At 42.2% G+C, this 12385-nt stretch overlaps 1 protein-coding gene across 2 annotated transcripts in view; it reads right to left on the reverse strand.

The window, feature by feature from the left end:
• Window positions 1-1087: 1087 nt before the first annotated feature.
• LOC117367932 (collagen alpha-1(I) chain-like) overlaps window positions 1088-12385 on the reverse strand; it is a 539431-nt gene continuing 528133 nt past the window's right edge. For both annotated transcript variants that reach the window (XM_033961051.1, XM_033961050.1), the window contains exons 57-67: window positions 10916-10969; window positions 10762-10815; window positions 10589-10642; window positions 9305-9322; window positions 8045-8098; window positions 5596-5658; window positions 2548-2713; window positions 1898-2004; window positions 1730-1810; window positions 1445-1633; window positions 1088-1342 (exon numbers count right to left, since the gene is read on the reverse strand). In XM_033961051.1, the coding sequence (XP_033816942.1) occupies window positions 1193-1342; window positions 1445-1633; window positions 1730-1810; window positions 1898-2004; window positions 2548-2713; window positions 5596-5658; window positions 8045-8098; window positions 9305-9322; window positions 10589-10642; window positions 10762-10815; window positions 10916-10969 (990 nt within the window). In that variant the 3' untranslated portion in view covers window positions 1088-1192. The remainder of the gene's footprint in view (window positions 1343-1444; window positions 1634-1729; window positions 1811-1897; window positions 2005-2547; window positions 2714-5595; window positions 5659-8044; window positions 8099-9304; window positions 9323-10588; window positions 10643-10761; window positions 10816-10915; window positions 10970-12385) is intronic.

Genomic DNA, 12385 nt, shown 5'->3' on the forward strand with positions numbered 1-12385 from the left:
CTAAGTCATTCCTCAAAACCAAATAACCACACACAGGTGCATCTTTAAGGAGAGTATTATCCCAATATTAAGTGGCTAGATCTAGTCCTTAGTATTTTGCTTCCCACACAGTCCTTCATTATTTACATTATTACATTCTGGCTTGGATATGTAGTTTACTGGTTCAATTCACATTAACTCAACCAAACTTGAGTTTTGGTTTCAGCCTTATTAAGCTCTGGAAAGAGAATGACACGGGGACAAATTTTTCCTTGTCCCTGTAAGTTTTGTCACACTCCCTGTCCCATTCTTGTAAGCTCAGCCTTAACTGCACAAACCTTGAACACTTATGATTTTAAAGTGTTTGAGTCTTGTGCAGAAGACAGAACTTGCAGGAATGGGGCAGGGACAGGAAAATAACTCTGGGATGAGAACGGGAAAATGAGTTCCCGTGGGGACAGGGAAACATTGTCCCTATGTCATTCTCTAGTCTGGAACTTGTTGTCAGAAGTCTGCATAATTCCAAAGATGCTTATTTATCAACAGCAAAAGTATAGTTAGTTATTGGTAATCGGGAGAGAAGATAAGGGAGGAGAAAGAAATTGGGATAAGACAGAGCATAGCATCCACATCTGCCTAGAGGACATGGTCAACAATTGTGGCTACATTCCCCTGCTGTCCGTCTTTCTCCTATTATTGTATTTAAAGAATTTACATGATGTATTTATGGTTAATCTTTTGCATTTACCTCTACTGGAGCTATCCCTCCCTCTGTTGCCTTATGAGAAGTTTAAAGAAGCAACCACCACCCCCATCATAGCTTGTAATTTTAACTACTCATTCATTACTTCTGCTTTCACTCCAAAACTGCCTTCTGGAACTCTTTGCTTCAGCTTCCACCCCTACTGAAGGTGGAGCCTATCCCTAACTTGGTGAATGGATGTGGAACAAATTGACTGGCTGAAGTTTTCCCTGTCTCACTGATGAAGCATCAAAAAGGTATTGACATCGTTTGATGAAGGGCAAGTAGCAGCATTGAAAAATTCTAGGTCTACATAGATAATCCCCTCCCTTTCTGTAAAGGAAACACACTATTTTAACCTGAGTAGATTTATTAATTGTGGGTGTCCATTTGATCCCAGGACATGAGGGCTGTTCCAGTAAGACTTTTATAAATAAGTCAGTTTGCAGTTTTTTTCCTTCAAGAGAGGCTTCAACTAAAACAAGCAGGTCCAATTGTGAAGCCAAACTGGTGTAAGGTATCACCATTGTGAAATACAGCCAGGTCCCGTAGGGGCAACAGTGTCAAGTCATCTGTGGAGAACTGAAAGATGGTATCTGTGAGCACAGATTCATTGTCCAGCTGTAAAAGCAGAAGGAAACATTAGGATCAGTATCTAATCTATAATGGACAAAGATGATATATAGCTTACTATTGGAAATGGTAAGTAAAATGCCTTCTTACCACACAACCTTCCAAAGAGGCTAGATAACTATGTTCTCTGGTGTCGGCTAAAAATTTCACCTCTTTCGCAGGCTGTTTTTTTCCAGATACTGGATCTGGTTGGCATGAATATGACACCTTTTGATTAGCATAGGTACTGTGTAGCTTCAGAAAGCGCAGTTGCACAATGCTGGAACCAGCATATTCAAACTGTTAAGGCAAAAAATAAAAAAGCTACTTTGGGGCTGTAGGGTAGGCCCCCCTTCCACTCCCCCCTCCCAAAAAAAAAAGAATGGAAGCACTTACTAGGAAACCCCCAGGAAGGGAGCTGAACCATTCAAAGATGCCTTCAGAAGTGTAAGCCTTCAGCCAACCTTGAATAGGAACCTAAAGAAAAGATTAATTAAAAAAATAAAAACATTGATGCTTTCCACTTTTCCATAACCCAAAAAGACAATTATTAAGTCACCTTACTTGGTTTTGCAGTGGTGAAATGCATGTTTCTCCACCTGCTGTGAAGTTGCAGAAGACATGCAGACTGTCTTCAGGGTTGCCTTGATTGGGGTCAATGTAGTAAAAACCTAGAACAGAGCAATAGCAAGTAAGGAGTAGAACAGGCCTGCACAACTTCGGCCCTCGCCAGGCCAGGTTTTCAGGATTTCCCAAGTGAATATGCATGAGATCAATATGCATACAATGGAAGCAGTGCAGGCAGATAGATCTCATGAAAATTCACTGGGGAAAACCCAACTGGATTCGGCCCTCGAGGACCGGAGTTGTACAGGCCTGGAGTAGAAGGAGAAAATGTGTGCTTTATCCTGTTTGTTCCCACTCCTCCTTTAAGGAGTAGTCAGGAAATTTCTTTATCGATTCTGTTTCAAGTTACATGCTATGCAACTTATATGTTATCACCATAACTTATATTGTGCCGAAGAGAATCTTATAGGATGGAATATATACAGAATATAGATCCAGGGCATATTTTCTTTTTTACCATATAGAACTGTGATCAGAAAATCAAATTTCAAATGTATTTGACATACTGCTCAACAATATTTCAATGATAGTTCTATAAAAGATATACTATCTTTGCCATCTAGATTACTTAGATGAATTTTCCTTACCATCAGGCAGAAGTGGCCAGGCCAGGTGAAGTTCCTGACATGTGGTAGCTGGATTTTCTTTTGTTCCATTTGGATGGTCAACCAGAAGCTTTAATTCATGACCTAGATTGTTGAGGATGGCCCATACCATGTCATGATTCAGTTTATCTGTTGAATAAATCAGCCTCTGTGAAGAAACAGATTATAACTGAGGTGAATGTCAGATTTGACTTTTCCCAGCTCAAGCTCACCTACACTCTTTCCCTCTGTCCCTCCCCCCATCTCTCTTTTTCACATACTCACAGTTCTTTTTGTGAGTTCTCATTCTCAGCACTGTCTCCCCCCCACCTAGGCTACCCTATTCCCCTCCCCTGGCACAATGGGGGGAGAAGAGCAGTTGCATGTTGAGGCTAGTGTTGCTAGCCTTTTGATAGAAAAATTTGCCCAGCCCCTCTACAAGCAGCTGTCTGAAGTAGGGTTACAATCTCAGAAGAAAATAAACATGTGTACATATGTTCTATCATTGTCATAACATCAGGTAGGGATTACGAAATAAAACATTTTGATATCACCTTCAGTAAGGTCAACACACAATCTTTCCATTGGAAAATACTGTGCAGAAACTTGTGCTAACACACACTCAGAACCTTAATACAGGCAGTCCCCGGGTTAAGAACTTTTGATTTATGCTGGACTCATACTTATGAACCAGGGTCCTGCCTCTCCCTTCCTGTACCAACATGCCCCCTCTTCTTCCCTTCCTGTCCAAATGCGACCCTCCTCTCTTCTGTGTGCCAAGGCTTTCCTCATTATCTTTTCCTCCGTCCTGCATCCCAAATTCGTTGCCTCCTGTGGTATTTACCTCCATTGGCTAGCTGCCTCCTCCCAGTGGCCGACTCAGAAGCTTTCCCTCTGATGTGTAGGAACCGTGGCCATGGAGTGTGACTGGGAGGAGGGAGCCAGCCAAAGGAGCTAAACACCTGAGGGAGGAAGGCACAAATTTGGGACGCAGAATGGGAAGGATGAGGGTCATGTTGCGACATGGAAGGGAGGAGAAGGGTTGCGTTGGGATAGGAAGAGAGGAAGAGGGGTCGCGTTGGGACAAAGAAAGGGAGGGAGCACAAATTTCAGATGAAGGATGGAAGGAGGGAGGGAGCATGAACTTGGGACACGAGGGAGGGAGGGAAGGGAACATGGACTTGGTACAAGATGGAAGAATGGAAGGAGTGGGTGAAAGTGATGCTGAGATGGGGAAGGAATAAAAAGGAAGAATTGTTGGACATGGATGAGTGAGAGGGAAAGGCAGATGGTGCATATGGGGAAATGAAGAAAGATAAATTGTTGGTCATAGGGAGGGAGAAAGGAAGAAGATTGGACATGGTGATGGGAAAGGTGTGAGGTACAGATGCATGGGGAAGAGAGAGATGAGAGGGAGAAATGTTGGATGTGGTGGAAAGGGAACAGTGGAACTGATGAACAAAAGTGTAAACCTATCTTTTCTTTCTGTTTAAACTACAGTACTTTATTTTGAGGATTGCTTCTTTAATGTTTAATGTTCTTTAATGTTTTTATAGACTGTGTACTATACAGGATCCAAGTTACCTACAAATTCAACTTAAAAATAGGTTAAAAAAACAGAACTCGTTCTTAACCCAGGGACTGCCTGTATATTATAATAGCACTAACTCTAACAACAACTTTATCTGTGAAAAGGCAGCATATAAATAGCATACCATGCCCTAACATGCTAGCAGAATACTGCACCTTGGTCACACACACACATGCAGCTTCATCAAGTATGAAAAAAGGAACCACAAATCAATAAGAGATAATGTGTCTGTTTTGAGAAATGTATGTGTTAGCAATTTCTGTATTTTGGCACAATACAGGAGAAAATGCATTTCTGGTTTTTTGTTTTGTTTTATTTTTTACCAGAATTGCACTGCTTATAGAATTTGGCTTTCTTTGGCAGAGGGGAAGGGGATCTCCATTTCAGTTTTGTTTGCTTGTTTTATGTGATTCCTTATTTTGTATGAGGCAAGGGAATGGAACTCATAGAACTAACCCATCTGAAGATATTACTTTGGCAGGTATTAAACTACTTGTTATCACTGTCTTATTTGGCCTCCCCAATACTGCATTTCTACATCTAGAGCCTTTATATTTCTAAGATCCACATTAGGAGGAAGGAAAGAAGTGCTGGGTAAGGAGAGAGGAAGGAAGGAAGAGCTGGACTTTGGAGAAGGAGAAAAGGCAAAGGTGGTGGTAGGCTTAGGGAATGTAAATGACAAGAGTGTGCTTTTCTTTTGCGAGTTCATGTGAATAAATTTTCAATTGTTGGCTAACTTAAAGTTAAAAAAAGTTATATATTTGTATATGTATATAGTATATACATACATACTCATGTATATACATACGAGTAAAATCCTCATTGTTTTGATATATTGACTTCCTATTTGTTTCTGTTTGGAATAATCATAATGAATATGCATGAGATGCATGTATGCAAATATAATGTGCCCCCCACCTCCTAAAATGAAACAGTCAAACTATGCCCATGTGGCTAGGAATCCCCTACTCTAGTGTCCTGTGCACATGGAAATAGGAAATTGCATCGCAGGAGGGAGGATACCATAGAGGCAGTCTGTCCAAGGCAATTACTGAGAGGACTGGGGAGAGGGGAAAGGGGAGGGCAAAGTAAAGGACAGAGAGGAAGCTACAATGTAAAGGACAAAAAACAGCTTTTATATCTGCTAACTAAGGTGGGGTGTCTGTTGGCAAGTTCTCTTGACCATTGAAAAAACATCCAAGCTGGCAGAAAACTCTAATTCACAACCCTAGTAGGAGCTCAATTGTTCAAATTAAGCAGAGGATTCAACAGCCCCAATTCCATAAGGAAATTACCTGTGTTTCTCCTCCTGTGTCTTCTCCTGTCTTCAACACCTTAAAACATTTATAATTTTATTTTTTAAATAAATGTAAAACTGACTGAGAATTTCTCTCTTCCTTTTCAGTGATCTTCACTGGCATTAGTACAAGTTGTTCAGCTCTAGTCCCTGTTGACTTTACCTTCAGCACTTCCACAGTGATGTTCAACGGATGGCCAGGGGGCCCTGGAGGACCAGGGGGACCCTACAAACAAAACAGTATTGACTGCACTTTAGACCCAATGCCAGTTAACTAAGGCATCAATCACATTGTAAATTCACTGTTATCAAGTTCATAGTTATTAAATACACATACTTTGGAGCAAGTGTTAATGTGCCTAGTTTCCCTGGAGAAACAGACCCTTTACATTCTTATAAGGACAGATAATGGCATATAACAGAATCTCCAAACAATCAAAGGAGTGGGAAAAGAAACCACACTGGTCTCTAGCAATAGAGTTCTTGGTAGAATTTGTGATATTTTAGAAATATAATTAAGGTTGACTCCTGCCATAGGCATTCTTGCTGAAACACGGCCGTGTTGAGTCTATGTATATAAGAACATAAGAAGTTGCCTCCACTGGGTCAGACCAGAGATCCATCGCCCCCAGCGGTCCGCTCCCGCGGCGGCCCATCAGGTCCATGACCTGTGAAGTGGTTTCTGACTAATCCTATAACCTACCTCTGCTTCTATTTGTACCCCTCAATCCCCTTTTCTTTTAGGAACCTATCTAGACCCTCCTTGAACCCCTGTAGTGTGCTCTGGCCTATCACAGCCTCCGGGAGTGCGTTCCATGTGTCCACCACCCTCTGAGTGAAAAAGAACTTCCTAGCATTTGTTCTAAACCTGTCCTTTTTCAATTTCTCTGAGTGCCCCCTTGTACTTGTGGCTCCCCACAGCCTGAAGAATTTGTCCCTGTCTACCTTCTCTATGCCCTTCATGATTTTGAAGGTTTCTATCATGTCTCCTCTAAGTCTCCGCTTTTCCAGGGAGAATAGCCCCAGCATTTCCAATCTGTCAGCGTGTGAGTTTTCCATACCTTTTATCAGCTTTATCGCTCTTCTCTGGACTCCCTCAAGTACTGCCATGTCCTTTTTGAGGTATGGCGACCAGTACTGGACACAGTACTCCAGATGTGGGCGCACCATCGCCCGATATAGCGGCAAAATGACTTCCTTCGTCCTGGTCGTGATACCCTTTTTGATGATACCCAACATTCTGTTCGCTTTCTTTGAGGCTGTCGCACACTGTGCTGATGCTTTCAATGTTGTGTCCACCATCACCCCCAGGTCTCTTTCAAATTTGCTCACCCCCAGCAACGATCCCCCCATTTTATAGTTGAACATCGGGTTCTTTTTCCCTACATGCATGACTTTGCATTTATCAGTGTTAAAACTCATTTGCCATTTTCTTGCCCAGTCTTCTAATCTCGTTAAGTCCCTTTGCAGGTCTTCACAGTCTTCCTTGGTTCTAACCCTGCTGTAGAGTTTGGTGTCGTCCGCAAATTTAATGACCTCACAGTTCGTCCCTGTCTCCAAGTCGTTAATAAATATATTGAACAGCAGCGGTCCCAGCACCGACCCCTGTGGGACTCCACTCGTGACCCATTGCCATTCTGAGTAATGGCCCTTTACTTCAACCCTTTGTTTCCTGCCTGCCAGCCAGTGTTTGATCCATCGGTGGATATCCCTTGCACCCCGTGGTTCCACAGCTTCTTTAGCAGCCGTTCATGGGGTACCTTGTTGAAGGCTTTTTGGAAGTCAAGGTAAATGATGTCAATGGATTCCCCTTTATCCATCTGGCTGTTTATTCCCTCAAAGAAGTACAGCAAGTTCGTGAGGCATGACCTTCCCTTGCAGAAGCCGTGCTAGCTTGCCTTCAGCTGCCCATTGTTTTCTATGTGGCCGCAAATGGTGTCCTTAATCAATGCTTCCATCATCTTTCCCGGAACCGAGGTCAAACTCACCGGCCTGTAGTTTCCCGGGTCACCCCTTGATCCTTTCTTGAAGATGGGCGTGACATTTGCTATTTTCCAGTCCTCTGGGATCTCCCCTGTTTCTAAGGAAAGGTTACATATTTTGCGAAAAGTTTCTGCTATTTCGTTTCTCAACACTTTTAGTACCCTTGGGTGGATGTCTTATCAAAGTTTCATTCTTTTGAGAGACCTTGTGGAACTCCCCCCCCCCTCCTTTTTTTGTTTATATAACAGAATCTCCCTCCAACATAAATTGCACACACTTATATCTCAGCTAAATAATTTTCTTCCAATTCTTATTCCTACTATCAGCTATTTGCAATTTGTTATCTACAAATCAATTATGTACAGATAAAGCAGGCCAGTACTTTCTAAAAATGGCTCCTGTTTTCACAGACTGAGCTGCATCTCTTGCATCCTGAGAGAGACTGTCTTTCAGTCTCTTAGGATGGCTGCCATTGTAACTGAGGCAAATTGGTGTTAAGTATTTGTCATTTGCTGAACTACTAATATATTATTTTAATTGTGATACACAGGCAATAGCTCTCACAATTTACTTTTGAAAGTTAAAATAACAAAGATGGGGGGATTAAGGAGATATTGTGGTTTACTCACAGGCATTCCTAGCTTCCCCTTGGAACCTTGAACACCTTCAAAGCCTTTGAATCCCTACAAAGAGAGAGACCAAAATAGGAGAATCATTTCATGATTCAGCCTAAGCTGAGAGAGTAGTAGGTGGCACAGTGAACAATAGGTTGTAGAATTATAGGCAGCTGGCATGGACCAAAACAAATACTGTAACATCCTGGCAGGTATGGATAATAAAGAATGATATGGGGAAAAAATTTGTCCCACTGTCCCTGCAGCATCCATACAAACCTCAGTACTGCAATATTTAGCATATTCCTTCCTTATAAATCAAAGTTCCCTGCTGAACTAGAGATGTTCAGCTGGCAGGACTTTGTTTATAAATTTTTATCAACACAACTAATATACTACTTTATCCTAAAGGAAAAAAAAAAAGAAATTTTTTCTTCTACCTTTGTTGTCTGATTTCTGCCTTCCTAATCTTCTCCTCATTCCTTCCATCCACTGTCTGCCTTCTCTCTGCATCTTCCATTTGTTCTGTTACTGTGCCTCTCCCTTCCATTTCTCCCTCCACCCCCCCTTAATTAGTCTGTTATCCATATTCTTCCCTCCGCTCCCCCCCATAGTCTGGCATCTCTATCTTCCCTCCAGCGTCTTTCTCCCACTCTCTGTTCCCCATTTCCCTTAAGCACCTCCCCCCTCCCTTCCCCAGTGCCCTTCAGCGTCTGTTCCTCCCCACCCCACCTTCCCCAGTTCCCTTCAGCGTCTGTCCCCCTCCACCCCACCTTTCCTCCCTTTCTCCCTCCCTGCCCCTTACCTTTGTGGCAGGCGATTTCTAAATTTCCTTCCTACGAGCAGCCAGAGTGTTGAAGTTGCGTGTGGCTGCAGGAAAGGTCGTCTCTAATGCAACTTCTGGTTGCATCAGAGATTACCCCCCTTACAGCAGCCACATGCAACTTCAATGCTCCGGCTGCTCGTAAAAAGGAAATTTAGAAATCGCTCACCACGAAGGTAAGGGGCAGGGAGGGAGTAAGGGAGATGCTCGGACGGGGCGGTGGCGGCAATCAGGCGGCAGCGATCAGTAAGTAGAGAGGGAGCGCAATCGGTGACTGCGTGCATTCCCTCCCTTAACTCCACGGGGTGGTGAATGGCCTTGTCCCCGTAGCCACAATGAACACTTTTTTCCCCACCATTTCAGCGGTTTACCCGCGGCTTACCGCGGGTAACAGCCACCGTGTCATTCTCTAACGGATAAGACAGACACACATGGAAGGATAGAGTTGTTACCTTCATGCCAAACAACCCCTAGGAGAAAGAGAAAGTGAAACAGTTAAAATTATAGACCTAGGCAGCAGAAAGTTAATAGATGAACTACACCTCTTGTCTAATTTATTATTTCTACATTCCAAAGAACATTCAAAACTAAGTTACTCGGTGGGGGGTGGGGACAACTATGGTGGAATTCTGTGCAAATGCACACTGCAGAATTTGCACAAAATTTCTCCTCTCCCCAGCACAAATTTTGCCTTAAGGTGTGGAGATGGAGTCCTGATTGAAATTCAGTTCCTGCCTCTGCCCTTTTGCATCACGTGACTCTTCCAGTGTACAATTAAGATGCAGGAAAAGTCTTGTGCTGTTTTCACATGATTTTCAATGATTGCACACTGGAAGAGTTGTGTGGGATAGGAGACTGTAATGTGGGTTGTAGAAAGGTAACGTGAAGGGGGAGGAAAGAAGCTGAGAAGGAATGTTGAAAGGGGGATGTGTTAGGTAGGAGAGAGTGATGAATTAAGGAGAGGTAGTAATGGGGGGGAGGGGGGAAGGGGAGATATGACCAATAGCCTTACAGTTAGAGATTCTGGATGTCATGTATTTTTATTAGACACTGGTGACTGAACATGCTATAAAGACAAGTCAAGTTCTGAGATAAGTCCTTTTGGTCTCACATTTTTTCAAATCCTGGCTACTACATATGCACAATATCCCTTTAAAGTTGTAAGGGTTTTAGCTTTATTAAATTGCTTTAAAAAAATTTTCCAAAAAAAGATTAAACTACTGGCCAATGATTGGAGCAGGAGCTGTATAAACTACGCGGACCTTCTCAGTTTGTGATTCACTGCTGTGCGTAGGCTCCGATTCTGAGGCCAGAGCCCTTCAAGTGTGTTGGGCCTCTAATACTGATATGTATTGTCCAGTATGAGCAGTATTATATACTACTTTTCTGATTATGTTATATGCTGCTAGGGTAACTAGTTTTAGGATGTATTTTTATTGACCATCTGTGGAGGTCATGAGGAATTGTAGACAGCACCAATTTTTTTCCAGCTTTTACATTCAGTTTAGAAGTTTCATTACTATTCAATGACAGTGGTTATACTATACGTATTTTGATAAATATAGAGAGTAAAACATTAAAGTGCACACAGAATTCTAAATTTTTCTATGCATAATTCTTCTAGGAATTGTAATTCTAGATCACGTTTCTTCAGCTTGGACCTATCCTTCTCCTTTTCTATATTCATGCATGCTTGTGTAAAAATTCAGGAACATGTGGGACATGCAGTCACTTACAGGCATGCCTGGTAACCCCGGCAAGCCCTGCAAACCAAGAGAACCAATATTGCCCTGTAAAACAAAATAGCACATATTAATATTTCACCTTCTCTCCATCAATCCAGATAGCTTAATTAGTACTCCCCCCCTTTGGGAAGACCTTAGTGTTGAAAGAAGGATGAAATCTTTACCTGTTCACCTTTAAGTCCTGGCTTGCCAGGTACACCTATAGGTCCTTGCCTGCCCTGAAAACCGGAATTAAGAAGGATGAGTGAGCATTGCAATAAGAAGAATGAACGAGAAAGGAACTACAGGATATGCAAAAAAAACAACCCACTACCTCACCTTTAGACCATCATCTCCTTGAGGTCCTCGGTACCCTATAATGCCTTTTTCACCCTGGAAAGAGAAAGCAAACATTAACAGCCAGAAAAGGCATTAATTTCCCCCTCCCCCCTTTACAAAAATGTACGTTTTTTAGTGTCAGCCATAGAATTCATATGAGCATTGGACCTGTTACTGTTACAGCTGGTGCTAAAAGCCACGCTACGGCTTTTTAAAAGCAGGAGTAACATAGCTACAGTTATTATGGTATATTCCAGTGCAAAAAGCACATGAGTCTTGAACCTCTGGAAAGGCATCATCTACATTTTTAACTTCCCCTCCCGGGCACGGTCCTCCTCCTCTGTTTTTTCCTTCTACAAGCCTGCTAAAAAGGTGGCTTTTATCTTCATCTGCTCTGTTTAAATTTCTTATTTTCAGATTTTATGTAATCTTTTTTTAAGGCTTTAGGTGCTATAGAGCAGTGTTTTTCAACCTTTTTTGGGCAAAGGCACACTTGTTTCATGAAAAAAATCACGAGGCACACCACCATTAGAAAATGTTAAAAAATTTAACTCTCTGCCTATATTGACTATATATAAAGTAATTCTCTTGAATAGGAATCAAATAAACACAAAGAAAGTATTTTATAATTACTTTATTATGAAATAAAAATTATAAAATACTTTATTCAGTGTGAAACCTGGGCCTGTTTGGCTGAACACAAAGCTGATATTCTGGCTGGAATAGAAGAAAGACACACACGTAGCTCTTCGTCAACAGCTCTCAGTCTCTCTCTGTATTTGGTTTTTATAGCATACAAAAATAGACAAATATACCCTCCATCCTTTTTATTAAACCACAATAGCAGTTTTTAGCGCAGGGAGCTGCGCTGAATGCCCAGCACTGCTCTTGACGCTCATAGGCTCCCTGCGCTAAAAACCACTATTGCGGTTTAGTAAAAGGTGACCATATTGTAAAATATAGACAGCAGATATAAATTCAGAACTGTGCATAGTAAGTGAAGGGAAGTTTTCATCTCTGGGAATTTACCCAGTTAACTATTAAGTTATTTGGGCAAATTCCTTTGAAAACTGTGGTAATACTGCCTCCACTTTGCTAAATTTAAAATAAAATCATTTTTCCTACCTTGTCTGGTGATTTCTGGTTGCACTTTCTTCTTCTGACTGTGCATCCAATCTTTCTTCCCTTCTATCAGCCTGTATGCTTTCTCTCCTCCACACCTCATTCCCTCCCCCAACTTTTTCTTCCTCTCTCCCTGACCTTTCTTTCTTTTTTTCTGTTTCTCTTCTTTCCTTCTGTTTCCCTGCCTGCCCCCTTTCTTTCTTTCTCCCTGCCGTTCCCCAAGCCACTGCCACTGCCGCTGCCATCGGGGAACAGGACCCACCAATGGATAACAGGCCCCAAAGCCGACGCATGCTCTCCCTGACGTCAATTCTGCAATCGGAGAGGAAGTTCCGCCCAGCCAGGCTG

This window comes from Geotrypetes seraphini, chromosome 10 (assembly GCF_902459505.1).
Source record: "Geotrypetes seraphini chromosome 10, aGeoSer1.1, whole genome shotgun sequence".
NCBI classification, from domain to species: Eukaryota; Metazoa; Chordata; class Amphibia; order Gymnophiona; family Dermophiidae; genus Geotrypetes; species Geotrypetes seraphini.